Source organism: Capricornis sumatraensis, chromosome 7 (genome assembly GCF_032405125.1).
Source record: "Capricornis sumatraensis isolate serow.1 chromosome 7, serow.2, whole genome shotgun sequence".
In the NCBI taxonomy this organism is placed as follows: Eukaryota; Metazoa; Chordata; class Mammalia; order Artiodactyla; family Bovidae; genus Capricornis; species Capricornis sumatraensis.
The window spans coordinates 80,406,296-80,427,198 of NC_091075.1; the positions used below are offsets into that span (position 1 = coordinate 80,406,296).

A 20,903-nucleotide genomic window follows, 5' to 3' on the forward strand; every position below is an offset into this window, starting at 1 on the left:
CTACTTTATAACATTTCATCACATGAATAGAAATTTTTTTTATTTGTTGCTCTATTGACATATATAAATTTCTTCATAGCTTTTCTAGTTTTCCATTATTGTTGAGATTTAATGAGTAGTTACATAATGAGAAATATTTACATACTTCAGACAACATGCATGCTGTTTTAGAACGCTTAGCACACCACTGAACTATTTTCCAGTTTGTTTTTTTTTAAATTATGCTTCAAATATATCCAAATGGCAAATAATTTAAGATATGATTTTTAACATAAAATGTAATTTATTCAAGATTTACGTTAATCTTTCTCATAACTAGTCACTTCCATTTTGTCTTCCTGTCATCCTGAAGAAAGAAAATGTAATTTCCCAAAGGCTTTAAGAATTGGGGGAGTATTAAATGTAACTGAAATTAAATGATTAATAATTTACTTTTGGGTCATGAATCAACTTCATGGGATGCTAAGGATCATTTGCAACCTCAGAAGCACTAGCAGTAACAATGCACTTTTTAAGACTCAAGAACTCTCAAAGGTTGGCTGCCCAACCTAATTAAACTTCAATCTTCTGACACCAAATTTATTTCTTCTTTGTACTGAATTTCCTCAGATCTTCTTGACAGGAAAATGTCACTTTACCTGACAGCTGATAGGCAGGTTATGTAGCACCATAATTGGAGAGAAAAGGATAGCTTAAAGCTACTCGACTTAATGGCTATATGTATGGCTCTTTCTTTTTTTTTTTCTTAAGATTTCTGTGACAGACACAAAAGGCCCCAGCAAATAGGCCCAGTGCCATTTATTCCTGCTTCCTCCAGGGGTAATTATCTTATTCCATCAATAGTGCTGTCAGAAATTGGGCACATAATTCAGCATTTAAATGAACAAGCAATGTAATATTTCCTGTCTCCCAGTGGAATGCTTTGCAGCTCACATTCTTCTCTGTCACTCGCTCACTCTTGATGTATGTCCCATAGCCAGTCCTTGAATGCCTTCTCTCCCTGTGTTTCATTGCAGATGTTGGCTCCGACTTGACACCTACTTCATTTGGAGTTTTATAGGACCAGCGACCTTGATAATTATGGTAAGAACTCCTAATTAACTATGTGTTTCCCAGGTCAAGAAATAAAACTTTCACTCTCCCTGTGCTAACTCTCTTTAATTTACATAGATTAATTTGGGGGTAAGCAAGTATTTATCTGACCCTAAATAACTCAAGCAATTAGACACTCATTACTCTACTTTTATATTGTAAAATGCTTAATCAAAACCCTCGGGAGCAGAAAACATGCATTTGCACAAGTTTATGCAGTACTATAGCTCCTCAGGAAACTGATCTAGCATAATCCGTTTAGTTGTATAGGTTTTAAACAGTGATGACTTTGTTTGACAATAATACATTTTCTTTTTCATTTGGATAATATGAACTATGAATGGAATCAAATTGGAAATGTGGCAAAAAAATAAATAAATAACCTTCCTGTTCCTTCCAATTCTGTTTTTATATAAATTTCAAAAACTTTAAAATTTAAAAGGATTTTACTTGAGAATGACAAGTAAATTAGGTAAACATTCTGGAATCATGCTTTCTTTTTTTATTTTTAAATGCATAATATCTTTCAAATATGAATTGTTTATCCTAATTTAGATACTATTGTTGGTATCATTATTTATATGCTTATCATTTTAAAATACAAGGTTGCCCCAAGTTCTGAAGTATAAACAAAGCAGGTAACAAGGGCATTTTAACATGTGGTTTGTTTTATTTTATTTCCAGTCATATGCTCTTTCTTGGTCCAGTGATATAACAAAGTCATTGGGGGTGCCCACTACTTTAATTCTAATTTGTTGTAGCATGAGAATTTAACCAGCATTTTATAACCCTTTTGATCTAGCTACTCACAAATATTATGATTTTGAATATTAGTTTTGTAATGCAGCATTTGAATAATAAGTTAAGGTCCATGTTTGGAGAGTGGATATAATATCAACCTGGAATAGGTATTGTCTTTTTTATAAACATATACTTGACTTTGAATTGTTTTATAGTTTCTACAGCATCATTCTAACTGCTGCTGATTTTCTATTTGCATTTGGCATATCAATGCTTTGTAATCCTTTGGTATCTCAAGTTTCCAAGCTGTCTTTACAAAAAGACTAGATGATTATCTGTGATCCAATTATTTTATGAGAGCTAATTTCCCAGAACAACTCATCTGTCATAGAAAATCGACTTACTTCTTTTTTTTCTACTCCAGTTATGCTACATAACAGTACCTTTTACATTCCAGCTTAATGTAATCTTCCTTGGGATTGCTTTATATAAAATGTTTCATCACACTGCCATTCTGAAACCTGAATCTGGCTGTCTTGATAATATCAAGTAAGTAACTTTTCTTTTGCTTTTCTTCAGTCTACCTTACCTTGATACACTAAACTATTCAAGCTTTTAATTGTATTGAGATTTTTATGACAAAATGATAAAGATCAATGTGTTTTCTTTGCTGAATAAGATCATTTCCTGACTACTTAGGTGATTTGATCTGCCTGAAAATAAGTATAGTGAAGCTTTGTCTTCAAAGAAACTTTTTTTCTCCTAAATTCTAATTTAAAAAATGATAAGTTTTTATTGAAAGTGTGTTAGTCTCTCAGTCATGCCTGACTGTGACCCCATGATCTCCCCAACCCAGGGATTGAACCTGGGTTTCCTACATTGCAGTCAGATTCTTTACCAACTCACCTACCAGGGAAGACCAAGTTTTTATTAGATGCATTTATTTATTTTGTCCAGGAAGCAAATATATAGTTACTATATTGGGCAGACTCTTGTTTCGTAGAGCAGTAGCCACACCAGTGCTCAACATTCCATCTCCTACTTCAGAGCAGTGGGAAGAGAGCAAGATGGTGCCACCTGCAAAGGACCAAAGGAGGGTGTTTATACTACAGGGGAGGAACCCAGAAATTATTAATCTGGGTGTTTACAGAGGAATTCTTATACTGCTGCCCTTCTTTCCTCCTGAGAGAGAAAGAGAAACTTCACATCTCCCTAATGTAAAATCCTATGGTATACAAATGTAAGGTTTCAGATTTTACTTTCTTTGAAATGTTAACAAATCTCTTGGGAAGTAAATATCACCAGAAGACTCTCACTATGCGATCATCTTTTTAACTCTCAAGGTTTATCCTTTAACCAAAATCTGCTTTTTTATGTTCAAAAAATCTGAAACATGCAGAGATAAGAAAATATCCACATTCCTTTCCTCTCTAGTAGTACTTCTTTTATATATACACACAAAAAATCCAATTTACATTTTCTGGAAAAAAAAAGTTCTTTAGTATAACCAAGAACTTTGTCTTATTCCCTTAAAGGCTGTGACATTTGAGAAAGAATAGTGTGGAGATGTACTTTAGTCATTAACATATAGTCTGTATTAAGTAGCTTTTGTATGTGATTGCCTATGCTATGTGTAAACTGGTTAAATGTTTTTATTTACATGAATGTACTTTCAGAGGTTTAATGAGGTTGCCTACACTTTCATGTGCTACTGACATTCTCCTTGAAGTACCTCAGATTGCAGCTCTGACACCCATTTCTCATCTACTTATATTTAGCACCTGACATAGTTCCTTGCCCATAGTAAGCCCTCAATGTGTTTTCAGAATAAAGTAATGCATTAAAGACTGTAGTGAAAAAAGTGCATTGAAATTAAGTGCTTAGTTTGGCTTAAGGGATCTTCTGTCTATAACAGTTGAAAAAGTAGCTAAAGGGTTAGAAAAAATAAAAATATAATGGAGCAAACTAGAACTTATCTACTGTGAGTAGCCTTTTGTAGTTTAATATTACTTAGTTGAGTCATTGCACTTTTGAATTATGTACAACTAGACTGCCCTTCTAAAATGTCATTATAGTTCCTTGGACTCTCTGTTCCTAATGGTATTGAATTTAGATTAACTATATAGGCACATAAAATATAACTTCTTTATCTTAGCATATTTGTACTCACTTTCGTATAAATTATATCTTTATATATATCTTTATGTAATATAAAAATGCATTTAATATTTTATTATAATTTTGTTACATTTTAAAGTACTATCAGAAATAAGTGAATAACACTTGATATTTATGTGACAGCTTTTACCAAATTAAAAATTTTAGAAATATCTTGAACTTAGTACAGTCACATATTTAAAAAAATATATTTGCTTTCTCATTATTCATATGTATTTCTTTAGGTAATATGAGTTGAATCTCTGTGATATTACTAATTAGAAAAACAAGAACACAAAAGCAATAATTACATGTAATAGTATAGATGGCATCAAATTTTAAATTATAAAGGAAAATAAAGCCTTAAATGATGCTGTCTTGATTTGAATTCTATATAAATTCCTTTATAGTTTACAGCCTTTGGCAAATTTGAGCCTTTCTCTCTTCTTTAAAATGGGTATAATATATGAAGCATGAAGTGAAGTGAAGTGAAGTCGCTCAGTCGTGTCCGACTTTTTGCGACCTCATGGACTGTAGCCTACCAGGCTCCTCTGTCCTGGGATTTTCCAGGCAATAGCACTGGAGTGGATTGCCATTTCCTTCTCCAGGGGATCTTCCCAACCCAGGGATTGAACCCGGATCTCCCGCATTGTAGACAAACGCTTTACCGTCTGAGCCACAATGAGCAGAGTAATGTTATCAGGAATGTAATGATGTAATGATGATGGTTTTTAAGGAAAAGTTAATAAAGTACAAGGAGATAAATAAGGTAGCTGTTATAAAGAATATAGAGGGTAGTTTTAAGATGGAAAGATATGCATATGGATATGCTGATAGGAAAGAACCAGTTTTAAAAGTGGTTAGAAAGAGAGGAAAGGGAATATGTGCTATAATCATGATTCAAGGAACTGAGGGGAATGAGATCCAGAATAGTGGGATGGTAATTCCACTTCATTCGATTTCATGAGAAACTTTTGTACTGAGATACCATAAACCAGCTAGGGGAATTCTTTTCTACTCAGAATGGATAAAATAGTTAATAGGTGTGATGTACATATGTGGTAGAACCAGAGTGGAATAGTAAATTGAGGACTTTCTGTCTATTCTCCTCTACAAAGTAAGAAAAATGGTCATCTACAGGTAATGAAGACATGTGGGAGAGAGAAAATTAAGAAAGAAGTCTCAAGAAAATATTTCTTAGAACTTTATAGAATTTGAGGAACATTTTATTTCATTCAAAATATGTTAACTATTTAATAGGTGCTTGTAAAAAAAATCACCAGGGCATAATTAAAAGGAAAAAAAGAGAATTTAAGAAAAAGCAAAACACAAAATCTGGCATCCTTTCTGTTTTTAGTAAAAATAAGGATCTGTATAATATAAATTTTTAAGTGGTATGGGTGATATGAGGGTATTTATTTTAAAGGCATAGATGATTTATTTGGAAAATCTTTTTTAGTATGGAGAGAGGGCATAAAAATGTATGTTTTCTTATTATGTTTTGTTTTATAAAGTAATGAATAAGATCCACCACCTTACACAGTTTGCTGAGAAAATAAGCTCACCATATAAGGCCTTTTGCCAGACAGTGTCTTTCTAAAACTGTTCATTCATTCATTTATTAAATATGTGTTCCTTTTATTATGTATGTTCTTTCACAGAGAAGAAATATCTTCTTTATCCAAAATTTGTTGCTTCTTCCCATATTCACTACCACCACTTCCTTTTATGCCACAGTGAACTTCTGCAAAGCTGCTTCAGTGGTCTTCTATTTTCCCCACATTGATTCTTGCCCTTGCCTTCATTAGCTAGAACGATCTCTTAAAAAGTTCAAATCTGATCATGGACCTCTCTTGAGTAAAACTCATCAGCAGTTTCCTGTTACTCTAACACCGAAGTCCAAACTTCCTACCATGGCCCACTAAGCCCTCCTAATCTAGTTGCCCCTTTCTTTCTACAGCTTCATTCTAAGCTGTGTGCCCCTCTGGCCATTCTAGATGCACTCACTTTTCCTTCAGGTCTGCTATTTCTCTACAGACTTTCTTTTCCCTAACACTGCATGACTGATACTACTCCAATTTAAAAACTAGTTATATTTTAATTTAAATTTCCTTCCTAGTCATCATATTATTGATACTTTGTTGTTGTTTTTGTTATGGGGAGAATATTTGCTAACCAGCTGACATGAAGTATTCCAGCCTACTTGACAGTTAATTCTTATTATAAGTGGATAAATTAGTGTTTGACTTATAAAAAAATAAGTAAATAAATACATTTTGATGTTAGTATATGGTATTCATTTGATTTGATCATGACTATATTAATGATATACTCTGTGAAAAAATAATAATATATTAAATTGCTATAGTTAACATAATTATGGAGGTAGAGGTATGCCACATCTCAGATATAACCAAAAAAATACTTAAAACTACATTTCTGTTTGCTCTTTTCTTACTTGTCCTTTGTCTTCTTTTCATCAAAATAGGTAATTATATTTGGAGGAAAAAAATAACTCCAGTCACTTGAATTTTCATGTTGAATTTCAGACATAAGGAAAATCTAGCCTAATTTTTAAAATATATATATAAATATAATAAAGCAATTAATGAATTGTTATCAGCACAAAAGTAATTTATAGTATTGCTGAAGTGTTATGACATATATAACTTTAATTTTTGAGGAACATTTATAGCACTTGTGACATTTACCTTAGAAATAAAAATTAATCATTTCTATAGTTATCAACTACTTGTATTGTTGAAAAAACTATTTAACAGCATCACATTGACTTTGAATAATAAAAATAAATAATGGGAATTTTTAGGGCAAAGAGAGAAAATTGGTGCCCATATGGAGAGAAAAAGAATCTGCTAGATTTCCCTTTTCTATATCTGTCCCTTTGCCCTTTTCCAGGGACAGATATCTTCTGCATCCAGACTTCTTATCTTGACCTAGTCCTGTTTTCCAATTTCTGGTATCTCCCCTTCATTATGGTTTTGCATGAGTGATGAATTGGGAAACACAATGTCAGATAGTTTAAAAAAACAGTTCTCACTTTCCTTCCTTCCTCCCTGTACTCTGATTCCTAAGGGAAGGTATAGTGCTGAAGAGAAGCAACAACTCACGTTATACACAATTTCAATTTGAATTGGTTATATGATCTCACAAGTTACATCATGGCTCTAAAGTCTTAGTATCTCCTCAGAATTAGGAATAATTGATTCTGCTTTATTGAGTTTTGTTATAATTAAAACTATCATATATATGAAGAATACAACACATAATTTAGTGTTTGTATAGGATGGTTTGATTATTTTTAACCAGTCTATGTGGAAATACATTTCTGCCTTTCGTTCTTAGTGTTTTCCTTAATGAAATTTGCTCATTCTCCTATCAAAATCGCATTAGAATTTGACTGGCTTTGTTTCTCATGTAGAACTGGCCTGATATGATTCTCTCTCTTTTTTTTTTTCTTCTTTTAAGGCAAAAGTTATCCTATTATGAAAGAATTGGCTCCAGGAGTGAAATGTTCATTTGATTAATAAGTAGAAAGTTCTGTAGTTAGTTTTAAATTAGGGGGGAAAAGAAGTGTCTCAGTGAACTTGGACATCTGCCACACATAAAGAAAACTAAGAAGGCTTCTGAGTAGCTTCAGGGATGAATAGAAAAATGTTTTGCCTTACCGGTATCCATAGTAACTTACTTATTCCTTAACGAGGTAATTTTTGCTTTGTACTGTATTTCTAGATATTTGTAGAAATAAGTCATTTACCTTTGCTAGTACTACATTAGTACTTCATGGAGTTAAGTGTGATAGATTCTTAAAAACTGAAAGTGGAAAAGCAGAATGATGCAATCATGAAAAATTTAACAATATCACAAAAACTTTCAATACTCTGATTTTTCTTCTTTATATTAATATATTAAGATGAAATTATATATATATTCCTTGCTTTTTAAAGTGGTATCATTTTTATACTGAAGTCAATACAGTATCTTAAAAAGAGTTTGATCTTTTATGAAAACTGGAAACCTAGTTCTGAATTATGTGTAATAAATATATTCACCCACTTCAATGCCTTCTGGATGAGTTTTGAGGAAAATATGTATAGTACTTTCTCATTCTTCTTAAAATATTAACTTCTTGTTCAGTCACTAATTCATATCTGACTCTTTGTAACCCCATGGACTGCAGCATGCCAGGCTTGCCTATCCTTGACAGAAGTTTGAGTTTGCTCAAACTTATGTCCATTGAGTCAATGATGCTATCTAAACATCTCAATCCTTGCTGCCCTCTTTGCCTTTTGCCTTCAACCTTTCCCAGCATCAGAGTCTTTTCCGATGAGTCAGCTCTGCATCAGTTGGCCAAAGTATTGGAGCTTCAGCATCAGTCCTTCCAGGGAATACTCAGGGTTGATTTCCAGGTTCCTATGCAATATTGTTCTTTACAATATCAGGTTTTACTTTCACCACCAGACACATCCGCAACTGAATATCATTTCTGCTTTGGCCAGCAACTTCATTCTTTCTGGAGCTATTAGTAATTTTCCTCTGCTCTTCACCAGTAGCATGTTGGGCACCTTCCATCCTGGGGGCTCATCTTCCAATGTCATAACTTTTTGCCTATTCATACTGTCCCTGGGGTTCTCTAGGCAAGAATACTGGAGCTATTTGCCATTCTATCCTCCAGGGGACCATGTTTTGTCAGAACTCTTCACTGTGACCTGTCTGTCTTGAGCGGCCCTGCACAGCATAACTCATAGCTTCATTGAGTTACTCAAGCCCCCTCACCATGGCAAAGTTGTGAACCATGAAGTGAAAAATAATAGCTGTGAATTAAAAGGCTGAAATATTGTTTTGGGCTTTTATAAAGGAAGCTCAGTATAGTTTATATAGTCCATGAAGACTTAAAAAAAAAAAGAAAAACTTGTGTCTCTATGCAGCTAGTTTTATTCATTGTTTACCTTCCACCACCCAAATTACTATATTTAAATGAAAATGCCGTAGATTTCTAATTATTTTAAGCATTTAGAGATGTGTTTAGAAACTGTCACCTCTTGTAAAAAAAATTCCTCGGCCAACACACTTTACTGAGATGTGTTTTTCCAAAACTTTTTAATCAAATATAATTGTCAACATCCACACACACTGTGAACACTTTAGTTCTTAAAAGAGAACCAGTAATTGATTTACTTTATTTACTGTAATAAAATAATTTTTAAGAATATTCTGAAAAGAATATCTTTCAGTATCTCATTTTCCCCACCTTCCCTCCATTTCCTTGGTCTGTGGTTAAACATCACTGAAAATGTTCCACAAAGTTATCATAAATGATCGAGGTATACTTGAAGAGTAATACAATCTAAACAGCACTGTTTGGAGTTCTGTGTATTTTTATGACACCACTAGATTTACTTCAAATAGGTTAAGACTTTCCTCAGGTTTTAGTTAGTCCTTTACTGATTAACTTAATTTCAACTACAAACATATAACAATCACTTCTATGGAAAATTAACTTTAGCCACCAGTTCACAAAGCTGTGCATTTGGCCAGTCTTCTTGCCAGCCTCACTGTATCATGCATTTTAGGCTGTAGTTTTAAGTTTTGTGAAATATTAGAAGTGTTAGTCTCTGTCTTCAGGCATTCTCTTTAAAATGCATTCAGATCCCCATGAGATCTTTCTAGAACCAGGTGTTTTTTACATCACTGTGTTTGGCATATTTCATTTTCTGGGAGCTGACACTGAGAGAAAAAAAAAAAACAGTTTGAAGGATGACAGTCACAGGCTCACTGTTAGGCATTAAATAATTCTTTTACTTTTTCCCAAAATGATCAGGTTTATGTCAAGATTAGGACAATCAATTACAGCCTAAGGATGAAAAAGCCTAAAAGACTACCTAAGGGGGGAAAATTATTCTTTATGAGAAAACTTAAAAGTTAGTAGCTCCTGTATTCTTTATATGTTGGCTAAACTCAGATTTCTTTTGTATCCTGTATGAAATGTGCAGTCAGACTTGGGGAAAGCTTGGTAATCAGAATTGTTTCATGAAACCAGCATTTCTGTAGTAATTATACACGCAACAGCAGAATAAATCCAAAATAAGTAATAATAAAAAGGCTATAGTTTTTCCCCCAAAATAACTAAGAGACAGTATTCACTTAAACTTTCATTAGGTTGGAAGAAATACAAGAATAATAATAAATAATATTTATATTCCATATTATTCACATATTTTATTCATATTTAATGTATAAATAGATTTTATTTTAGTCTTTTATTCAATAAATGAGAAGTGATAAAATTTTGCATATATATTGAAGATATAATTTACTGAATTGCTAATTTATTTACACAGACTATAAGAAAAAGGAGTAGAGTATGATTCCAAGGTTTTTGGCATTGGGTATTGAGATATGGAACTGTAGAAAAAAGACACACTAGGGGCAGATTAGGAGATTTGGGAGGGGAGTTGAACAACATAACTTTGAAAGACTTACTAAATATTGCAGTGTTGATGATGCATAAGCAGTTGGAATAATGAAGAGAGCTGAAGATTTAAATTTGAAATCATTGGTATATAGATTTGATTTGATTTTTGCATTTAGTGTTTCTCAGGTATTAAATATTGATTTTGTTTTATATATCTTTATTCCTTTCTATAGTGGTAAATGATTCTGCTTTCTTTTCCATTTATGACAATGATATATTTCCTGTTAAACCATTAAGCAAAGTGAGATGACTTTTAAAAAATTAATAATGTAAAGGTGGTAATGCAGACATGACAAAAGGTTAAGATAGTGATTTTCCAGTCATATTCTGTCACTTGTCATGGTGTGTTACTGTTAGGATATCCTTGCTGTGAGTATACACATCATAATGATCCTGAAGTAGGTGTCTCTGTAGCTGGTTTAATAGCTCAGTGATGTTAGTAAGTACCTAAGCTCTTTCCCTTTTCATTTATCACCCTTAGCATATTGGCTATTGTCACTCACAGTGTCAACTTGTGGTCCAGAAATGTCTCCTTCAGTTCCCATCATCTTATCTTCAGCAATTGTGTTCAAAAGCAAAAACAAAGAGAGAAAAGACTGCTATCATCAAAAGCCTCTTCTATACAATGTTACAAACCTCTGTCCTTAGTACCTCCAGCACTCAGTCTATCAGATCTAATCCCTTGAATCTCTTTGTTACTTCCACTGTTTAATCATAATGGAATTGATTTAGGTCATGACTGAATAGCCTAGTGGTTTTCCCTACTTTCTTCAATTTAAGTCTGAATTTGACGATAAGGAGTTCATGATCTGAGCCACAGTCAGCTCACAGTATTGTTTCTGCTGACTGTATAGAGCTTCTCCATCTTTGGCTATAAAGAATATAATCATTCTGATTTTGGAATTGACCATCTGGTGATGTCCATGTGTAGAGTCATCTCTTGTGTTGTTGGAAGAGGGTATTTGCTATGACTAGTATATCATTTTGGCTAAACTGTTAGCTTTTGCCCTGCTTCATTTTGTATTCCAAGGCCAAACTTGTCTGTTACTCCAGGTATCTCTTGACTTCCTAATTTGCATTCCAGTCCCCTGTGATGAAAAAGACATCTTTTATTAGTATTAGTTCTAGAAGGTTTTGTAGGTCATCATAGAACTGTTCAACTTCAGCTTCTTCAGCATTAGAGGTTGTGGTATAGACTTGGATTACTGTGATATTGAATTGTTTGCCTTGGAAATAAACAGATCATTCTGTCATTTTTGAGATTGCACCCAAATACTTCATTTCAGGATCTTTTGTTGATTATGAGAGCTACTCCATTTCTTCTAAGGGATTCTTGCCCACAGTAGTAGATATAATGGTCATCTGAATTAAATTTGCCCGCTCCAGTTCATTTTAGTTCACTGATTCCTAAAATGTCAGTGTTCACTCTTGCCATCTCCTGTTTCATGACTTCCAATTTACCTTTACTCACAGACCTAACATCCCAGGTTCCTATGAAATAATGTTTTCTACAGCAGCAGACTTTTCTTCCACTACCAGTAACACCCAAAACTGGAGACTATTTCCACTTTGGCTCAGCCACTTCATTCTTTCTGGAGCTATTTTCTCTGCTCTTCTCCAGTTAGCATATTGGGCACCTACCAACCTGGGGAGTTCATCTTTCTATGTCATATCTTTCTGCCTTTTCATATTCTTCATGAGTTCTCAAGGCAATAATACTGAAGTGCTTTGCCATTCCCTTCTCCAGTGAACCATGTTTTATCAGAACTCTCCACCATGACCTGTCCATCTTGGATGGCCCTACACAGCATGGTGCATAGATTCATTGAGTTAGACAAGCCTGTGATCCATGTAATCAGTTTGGTTAGTTTTCTGTAAATTGTAGTTATCATTCTGTCTGCCCTCTGATGGATAAAGAGGAGAAGCTTATGAAAGCTTCCTGATGGGAAGGATTGACTGTGGGGCAATTGGATTCTTGCTCAGATGGGCGGGGCCATGCTCAGTAAATCTTTAATCTTATTTTATGTTGATGGGTGGGGTTGTTTTCCCTACTAGGAGTAATGGGGGTAATGATGACCTCCTTTTAAAGGACTTATCCCAGGACTACTGTATTCAGTGCCCCTTACACCATGCAGGCCACTGGAGACTGCAGTCGACCCATGCCTCCACTGGAGACTCCTGCACACTCACAGGCAAGTCTGGCTCAGTGTCTTGTAGGGTCACTGCTCCTTCCTCCTGGGTCCTGGTATGCACAAGGTTTTGTTTGTGCCCTCCCAGTCTGTTTCTCCAGTCCCGTGGAAGTTCTGTAATCAAATCCCACTGGCCTTCAAAGTCAAATTCCCTGGGTTCTCAGTCCCTTTGCCAAATCCCCAGACAGGGAAATCGGTTGTGGGCCCTGGAACTTTCACCACAGTGCAAGAACTTCCTTGATATAATTGTTCTCCAGTTTGTTCTCATGTCTAATTATCTATTATTAAATGTCTGTTGTAGATATGTCTACATTATGAAAATTCAGGTAAATCTTATGAAAATGGAAGTATTATATTATTGCAGTTCACTCAGCCCCAAATTCTTTGACAGATAGAACTTATACTAGTCTTTGCTTTTATTTATACCATAGAAGAAATTAATGTAAGAATCTAGTTATTATTTAGGAATTAAAAATGTTGAAACTTACTGTTTTAATCTTTTTTGTTCATTTTTTAAAAATGTAATTGCTGTGCACTTTCCAAACAGGTACATGTATTTAGCATTATCTTGTTTAATTCTGTCTTGTAAAACAATCTTGCTTGCTATTGGTTAAGCTTACAAATTTTATCCTAAAGCGTTTTCATTAGTTTGTAATATATTTATTTTAATATACTTTCAGCTTATAAACAATTATAAAAGGAAATAATAGATTTGGAACTGTATGTTTCAAATATAAATAAAGAGATTTGAGTCACTTTGATTTATTTCCACAAAGATCATCTTCCTTTTAAACATATAAGTCAGTTTTTGCCCCAGTGATTGCTTAGGGTCATAATTCTTTAAAATATGAAGTACAATCTATGATTGCTTAAAGGCTGAATGAAATATATGAAATCTCATGGATATCACAATTATGTGGCTTTTAAGAGCTGTCTTGGTAGCTATAATCAGAACCAAGTCGTAACAACATTTTCTCCTAATAGAACTCTAAAGTGACTCTGAGAGAGTCGGATATGACTGAGCGACTCAGCACAGAACAGCACAAAGTGACACAAATTATTTTAAACTGAAAATTATATTTGCTACAATGATTATCAGCCTGTAAGTTTGTCTGAAAGTTGACCAAAACTTACGATTTAAAAAATTTGTTGTGAGAAATTTTGCATAAATATTATTGGGCTCAAAGACTTTTTTACTTGCAAATACTAATCAACCCATATTTAAAATGTTTCTTGGAGATGTTTAAAGAAAATTTGTGGGTAATATTAAGTTAAATATTGAATTACACTTTGAGTCACATACTGCAGGTAAATATTTAGTCATAGATTCTGAAATAAATGACCTAAACCCTCTGGTTCTGCCCTTCAGTTCAGTTCAGTTCAGTCGCTCAGTCATGTTGTACTCTTTGCAACCCCATGGACTGCAGCACACCAGGTCTCCCTGTCCATAGCCAACCCCTGTAGTTTACTCAAACTCATGTCCATTGAGTTGGTGATGCCATCAACCATCTCATCCTCTGTTGTCCCCTTCTCCTTCAATCTTTCTTAGCATCAGGGTCTTTTCAAATGAGTCAGTTCTTCGCATCAGGTGGCCAAAGTGTTGGAGTTTAACCTTCAGATTCAGAGCTTCCAATGAATATTCAGGACTGATTTCCTTTAGGATGCACTGGTTGGATCTCCTTGCAGTCCAAGGGACTCTCAAGAGTCTTCTCCAACACCACAGTTCAAGAGCATCCATTCTTTGGCTGTCAGTTTTCTTTATAGTCCAACTCTCACATCCATACAGCTACTGAAAACACCATAATTTTTACTAGGCAGACCTTTGTTGACAAAGCACTGTCTCTGCTTTTTAATATGCTGTCTATATTGGTCATAACTTTTCTTCCAAGGAGCAAGGGTCTTTTAATTTCATGGCTGCAGTCACCATCTGCAGTGATTTGGGAGCTCAAAAAAAGAAAATCTGTCACTGTTTCCACTATTTCTCTATCTATTTGCCATGAAGTGATGGGACCAGATGCTATGATCTTAGTTTTCTGAATGTTGAGTTTTAAGCCAACTTTTTCACTCTCCTCTTTCACTTTCATCAAGAGTCTCTTACTTTTTCTTCACTTTCTGCCACATCTGCATATCTGAGGTTATTGATATTTCTCCCAGCAATCTTGATTCCAGCCTGTGCTTCCTCCAGCCCAGCATTTCTCAAGATGTACTCTGCATATAAGTTAAATAAGCAGGGTGACAATATTCAGCTTTGACGTACCCTTTTCCCAATTTGGAACCAGTCTGTTGTTCCACGACCAGTTCTAAATGTTGCTTCCTGACCTGCATATATGTTTCTCAAGAGGCAGGTCAGGTGGTCTGGTATTCCCTTCTGAACTCCCCAGGTCGATAGGTGCCCAATTTGCTACTGGAGATCAGTGAAAAAATAACTCCAGAAAGAATGAAGAGATGGAGCCAAAGCAAAAACAACATCCAGTTGTGGATGTGCCTGGTGATGGAAGTAAAGATCAATGCTGTAAAGAGCAATATTGCATAAGAATCTGGAAAGTTAGGTCCATGAATCAAGGCAAATTGGAAGTGGTCAAACAGGAGATGGCTAGAGTGAACATTGACATTTTAGCAATCCACAAACTAAAATGGACTGGAATGGATGAATTTAACTCAGATGACCATTATATCTACTACTGTGGGCAAGAATCCCTTATAAGAAATGGAGTAGTCCTCATAGTCAACCAGAGAGTCTGAAATGCAGTACTTTGATACAATCTCAAAAACAACAGAATGATCTCTGTTCATTTCCAAGGCAAACCATTCAATATCACAGTAATTCATGTCGATGCCCCAAACAGTAATGCCGAAGAAGCTGAAGTTGAATGGTTCTATGAAAACCTACAAGACCTTCTAGAACTAACACCCCCAAAAGATGTCCTTTTCATTATAGGGAACTGGAAAACGAAAGTAGGAAGTCAAGGAATACCTAGAGTAACAGGCAGATTTGGCTTTGGAGTGCAAAGTGAAGCAGGGCAAAGGCTGATAGAGTTTTGCCAAAAGAACACACTAGTCATAGCAAACAGACTCTTCCAACAACACAAGAGAAGACTCTACACATGGACATCACCAGATAGTCACTACTGAAATCAAATTGATTATATTCTTTGCAGCCAGTGATGGAGAAGTTCTATACAGTCAGCAAACACAAGACCAGGGGCTGACTGTGGCTCAGATCATGAACTCCTTATTGCCAAATTCAGATTGAAATTGAAGAAAGTAGGGAAAACCATTAGACCATTCTGGTATGACCTAAATCAAATCCCTTATATTACAGTGGAAGTGACAAATAGATTCAAGGGATTAGATCTGATAGACAAAGTGCCTGATGAACTATGGATGGAGGTTCGTGACATCATACAGGAGGTAGGGATCAAGACCACCCCCAAGGAAAAGAAATTCAAAAAGGCAAAATGATTGTCTGAGGAGGCCTTACAAATAGCTGCGAATAGAAGAAAAGTGAAAAGCAAAGTAGGAAATGAAAGATATAACCCTTTAAATGGAGAGTTCCAAAGAATAGTAAGGAGAGATAAGAAAGCCTTCCTCAGTGATCTATGGAAAGAAATAGAGAAAAACAATAGAATAGAAAAGTCTAGAGATCTCTTCAAGAAAATTAAAGATATCCACGGAGAATTTCATGCAAAGATGGGCACAATAAAGGACAGAAATGGTATGGACCTGACAGAAGCAGGAAATATTAAAAAGAGGTGGAAAGAATACCCAGAAAACTGCACCAAAAAGATCTTCACAACCCAGATAATCACAATGATGTGATCACCAACCTAGAGCCAGACATCATCCTGGAATGAGAAGTCAAGTGTGCCTTAGGAAGCCACACTATGAACAAAGGTACTGGAGGTGATGGGATTCCTGTTGAGCTATTTCAAATCCTAAAAGATGATGCTGTGAAAGTGCTGCACTCAATATGCCAGCAAATTTGGAAAACTCAGCAGGGGCCACAGGACTGGAAAAAGTCAGTTTTCATTCCATTCCCAAAGAAAGGCAATGCCAAAGAATGGTCAAACTGCCACATAATTGCCCTCATCTTACATGCTAGCAAAGTAATACTTAACATTCTCCAAGCCAGGCTTCATCAGTAGGTGAACTGTGAACTTCTAGATGTTCAAGTTGGATTTTGAAAAGGAAGAGGAATCAGAGATCAAATTGCCAGCATCCTTTGAATCATTGAAAAAGCAAGAGAGTTCTAGAAAAACATCTACTTCTGCTTTATTGACTATGCCAAAGCCTTTGACTGTGTGGTTTTGCCCTTAAATCAGCCCTAATAGTTGCATTTGATCCAAAAATCAATTTAAGATTTCATGTGTTTTGTCTGTTTGAAACTGTGAGCAAAATAATGAGACATTCTTAATTTATTGAAGTTTTGCTATGTATCAGGCACAGTTTAAATTTAATCTTTGTAATAACTCTTTGAGATATCAAAAGGGATAATTAACTTACCCTGAGACCTTACAGATAGTTAGTGCCAAAACTTGAATTCCAATAGGCCATCTGGTTTGAGTCCATTTCCTAATTATTACCATATAGTCCTTATTGTATCACACTATACATCTACAAATAAACTGTATTTCATAAAGTTTTTTCATAAGGATCATTTTAGAATGAAGACATGCTTAAAGAAGATTTAAATTCAAATATGGCCTGGAATACATGACTCAAGAACCCCATCTTCAAAATCTTGTGATTATTTTAATATTTTAAATAATGAGCTGAAAAGGTTAGTAACGTGCAGTTTTCAGGAATCTTAATGTAACAGTGGTCTTAGAATTAGAGGTAGAGATTTCAGAGTAACTAGAATTTAAAGTGTATTACTGAATGAAGCTATCCAAGAAGGATGTGGTTTTGGTAAACAGTCACTTTGGTGACTCATAAAGTATAGTCAACATGATAAATAAAAAATTATGCCATAGAAGCCAAAAAATAGAAGGGGGTGATCAACTATAGGATGTTCCTGAGTACTCAAGTATGATGAGATGGAAAAGTTGACAAGGGATTTGGCAATGACAGGACATTGTGGAGCTATGAGGAATGTGTGCCTAAGTCGAGTGGCTTTTATGAAAATGAGAAGTGAGCCTGTATGAACTATATATTTAGAAACTCTTGACAAATTTTTCAGTAAAGATAACACCAAAGATTCTTGGAGAGTCTGTGGGATATAAAAGGTGTTTTGTTTTGTTTTTTTAAGTAAGAAGTACTGAAGTATGTTTGTTGATGGGAACGAACCTATAGACGAGGAGATAATTCATAAAAAGCAGGAGAGAAGAATCCTCAAAGGAGCACGGTTCTTGAGAAGCGTCAGAATGACTGGATATGTTGCCATAATAAGAAAGAGGCATTTCTCTCATTATAAAAGGAGGGAACACAATGTGTGTGGGTACTGTTGAAAGTAGTTTATAGATTTGGTTTCTGAAAGATGAGGACGTTTCTGTCAGTAGTCTCGTTTGAGTTCTCCCAGAAGTGGACTCTGAGCCAAGGATTCAGCACAAACAATTAATGAAGGAATTCCTTTCATAGGAAATCAATAAGAAAGTAAGGGGAAGCAGGATAGATAAGAAGAAGAAGCTATGCAAGGTTTTCATTCTGGTGAAGTCTCAGACTGACCCTGATCCCAAAGGGAGCTCTGGAGTGTAAATAACACTTTGGAACTGTCCAATGTTAAGGCATAGGAACTGGGATTCTATAATTTCAGACCTGTTAGTAATGGACTACAGTTTTGCTGAGGGGCATGGGATGGGTTGTGAGAGTGGAATGTAAACTCCCAGGTACTTCTGGCTGTATGGGCCTAGTAGCTCTGGTACACAAAAACAGTCCTCTGCAGGTCACGGGACAAATCTTTATCAGCTAAGCATGCAGCAGATGAGGGATAAAGTCATGATCTGTACAAGGGATTGTGAGGTCCAGACAGTGCACCAATGCATTTGTAACTATCAGATTGCTTTTTTTTTTAAAGTAAATAGGAGGCAATATTCAGCTGAAGGTGTTGGGATAAAAAGGAAGTTTGAGGTACAAGGAAGATGTTAAATATTCCTCGTGGGGTAAGGGAAAGCACATTGATAGGGGAGTTTAGTTGACTTTCTGGATATTGTTAAATGTTATTAGACATCTTTTGTTTGTTCAATACTCATCTAATCAGGGTTGCATATTTTTTCAAATCATTAAAGATGAAAGGAGATGCAAGAAGTTAAAGATTATAGAATCTAGTCTGGTCAGGCAGGAAAGGATGAATGCAAAATGGGGGATATATGGTGAAAGTGTGGAGGGACTGATGGGATGTCTGGAGATGCTAGCAAATAACAACAACAAAAAAGAAAATAAATGGTGGTAGTAGATATTTGATGGCAAGACTCTCAAAGGAGCTGGGGTTTTGACAGAGGTAAAAATCATGGTTTGGCAGTATTACTTCTACTGCCTGATTTGTGAGAAAACCAATATTTGTGTTTGTGTGGTCTTCAGGGAAAGCACTGTCAGCAGACAACAATGTCACTTAAAGCATGAAGATGACAAAAACACACCCAGGATGGAATATTAGAATGTAGGGGAATTTGTTGATATTAGATTCTGAATTTCAAAGGATAGGATGGAATTTGGGGAGAACAAGAGAAATAGTGAAAATTTGGATTGAATTAAAAGATATGCATATAAATTTTAAGTAATTAGATGGAGCAAGCTTGGAACCATTTTTATGGTACCCATTCATTATTTACTGTCTTCTTGTAGTCACTTATAATCTTAGATAATAGATTTTGTACCCATACCAATGGAAAATCCCCCTAGATAGATGAAAGCACTACTTACACTCTGCCTTAGATACATACATTTTCTCCTCAAATTCTAGAAAATACCAAGGTACTTAATCTTAAAAATCACATCTCAGGCTATTTACCTATATTCCAATTCATTAAAGGAGACTGAAATGCTCTATGATTAAAGATAATAAATAGATGATCACTGACAGGCAAACTAATCATCACAAATTATGGTTTACGCAATGAGGCTAAACAACTTACCAGCACACTCTGGGTGCATATCAGTTCAGTTCAGTCACTCAGTCATGTCTGACTCTTTGCAACCCCATGAATCACAGCACGCCAGGCCTCCCTGACCATCACCAACTCCCGGAGTTCACTCAGACTCACATCCATCGAGTCAGTGATGCCATCCAGCCATCTCATCCTTGGTCCGTCCCCTTCTCCTCCTGCCCCCAATCCCTCCCAGCATCAGCGTCTTTTCCAGTGAGTCAACTCTTCGCATGAGGTGGCCAAAGTACTGGAGTTTCAGCTTTAGCATCATTCCTTCCAAAGAAATCTCAGGGCTGATCTTCAGAATGGACTGGTTGGATTTCCTTGCAGTCCAAGGGACTCTCAAGAGTCTTCTCCAACACCACAGTTCAAAAGCATCCATTCTTCAGCACTCAGCCTTCTTCACAGTCCAACTCTCACATCCATACATGACCAATGGAGAAACCATAGCCTTGATTATACGGACCTTAGTCGGCAAAGTAATGTCTCTGCTTTTGAATATGCTACCTAGGTTGGTCATAACTTTTCTTCCTCCAAGGAGTAAGCATCTTTTAATTTCATGGCTGCAGTCACCATCTGCAGTGATTTTGGAGCCCCCCAAAATAAAGTCTGTCACTGTTTCCCCATCTATTTCTCATGAAGTGATGGGACCAGATGCTATGATCTTCATTTTCTGAATGTTTAGCTTTAAGCCAACTTTTTCACTGTCCTCTTTCACTTTCATCAAGAGGCTTTTTAGTTCCTCTTCACTTTCTGCCATAAGGGTGATGTTATCTGCATATCTGAGGTTATTGATATTTCTCCCAGCAATCTTGATTCCAGCTTGTGTTTCTTCCAGTCCAGCGTTTCTCATGATGTACTCTGCAATTCCAAGGGAATACCTCTCATTTAAATAAGAACAATATTAAAGCAAAAACACTTTTTCAAACTTCAGCTTTTCTCATTCTCCTACTTTCCAGGAGTACTTTTTTAATAGGAGTGTTACTTTGTTTTTATTAAGTTTACCTCATATTAAGAAGTAGTGAAACAATGTAAGTCACAGTTATTTTAAATAAAGGACTGTGTAGTAAATCCCTGGATTTGTAAATAAAATGTGCAGACAGTATAGTGGAATGTTAGCTGTCTTGAGCTGCTCAGTCCACAGCTGAA

General features: G+C 35.4%; 1 protein-coding gene across 18 annotated transcripts in view; it reads left to right on the plus strand.

Moving 5' to 3' along the window:
* Positions 1-20,903, plus strand: part of ADGRL3 (adhesion G protein-coupled receptor L3) — a 572,691-nt gene that overhangs the window by 483,759 nt on the left and 68,029 nt on the right. For all 18 annotated transcript variants that reach the window (XM_068975496.1, XM_068975495.1, XM_068975497.1 and 15 more), the window contains 2 exons: positions 1,017-1,083; positions 2,291-2,382. In XM_068975496.1, coding sequence (XP_068831597.1) covers positions 1,017-1,083; positions 2,291-2,382 — 159 coding nt within the window. The remainder of the gene's footprint in view (positions 1-1,016; positions 1,084-2,290; positions 2,383-20,903) is intronic.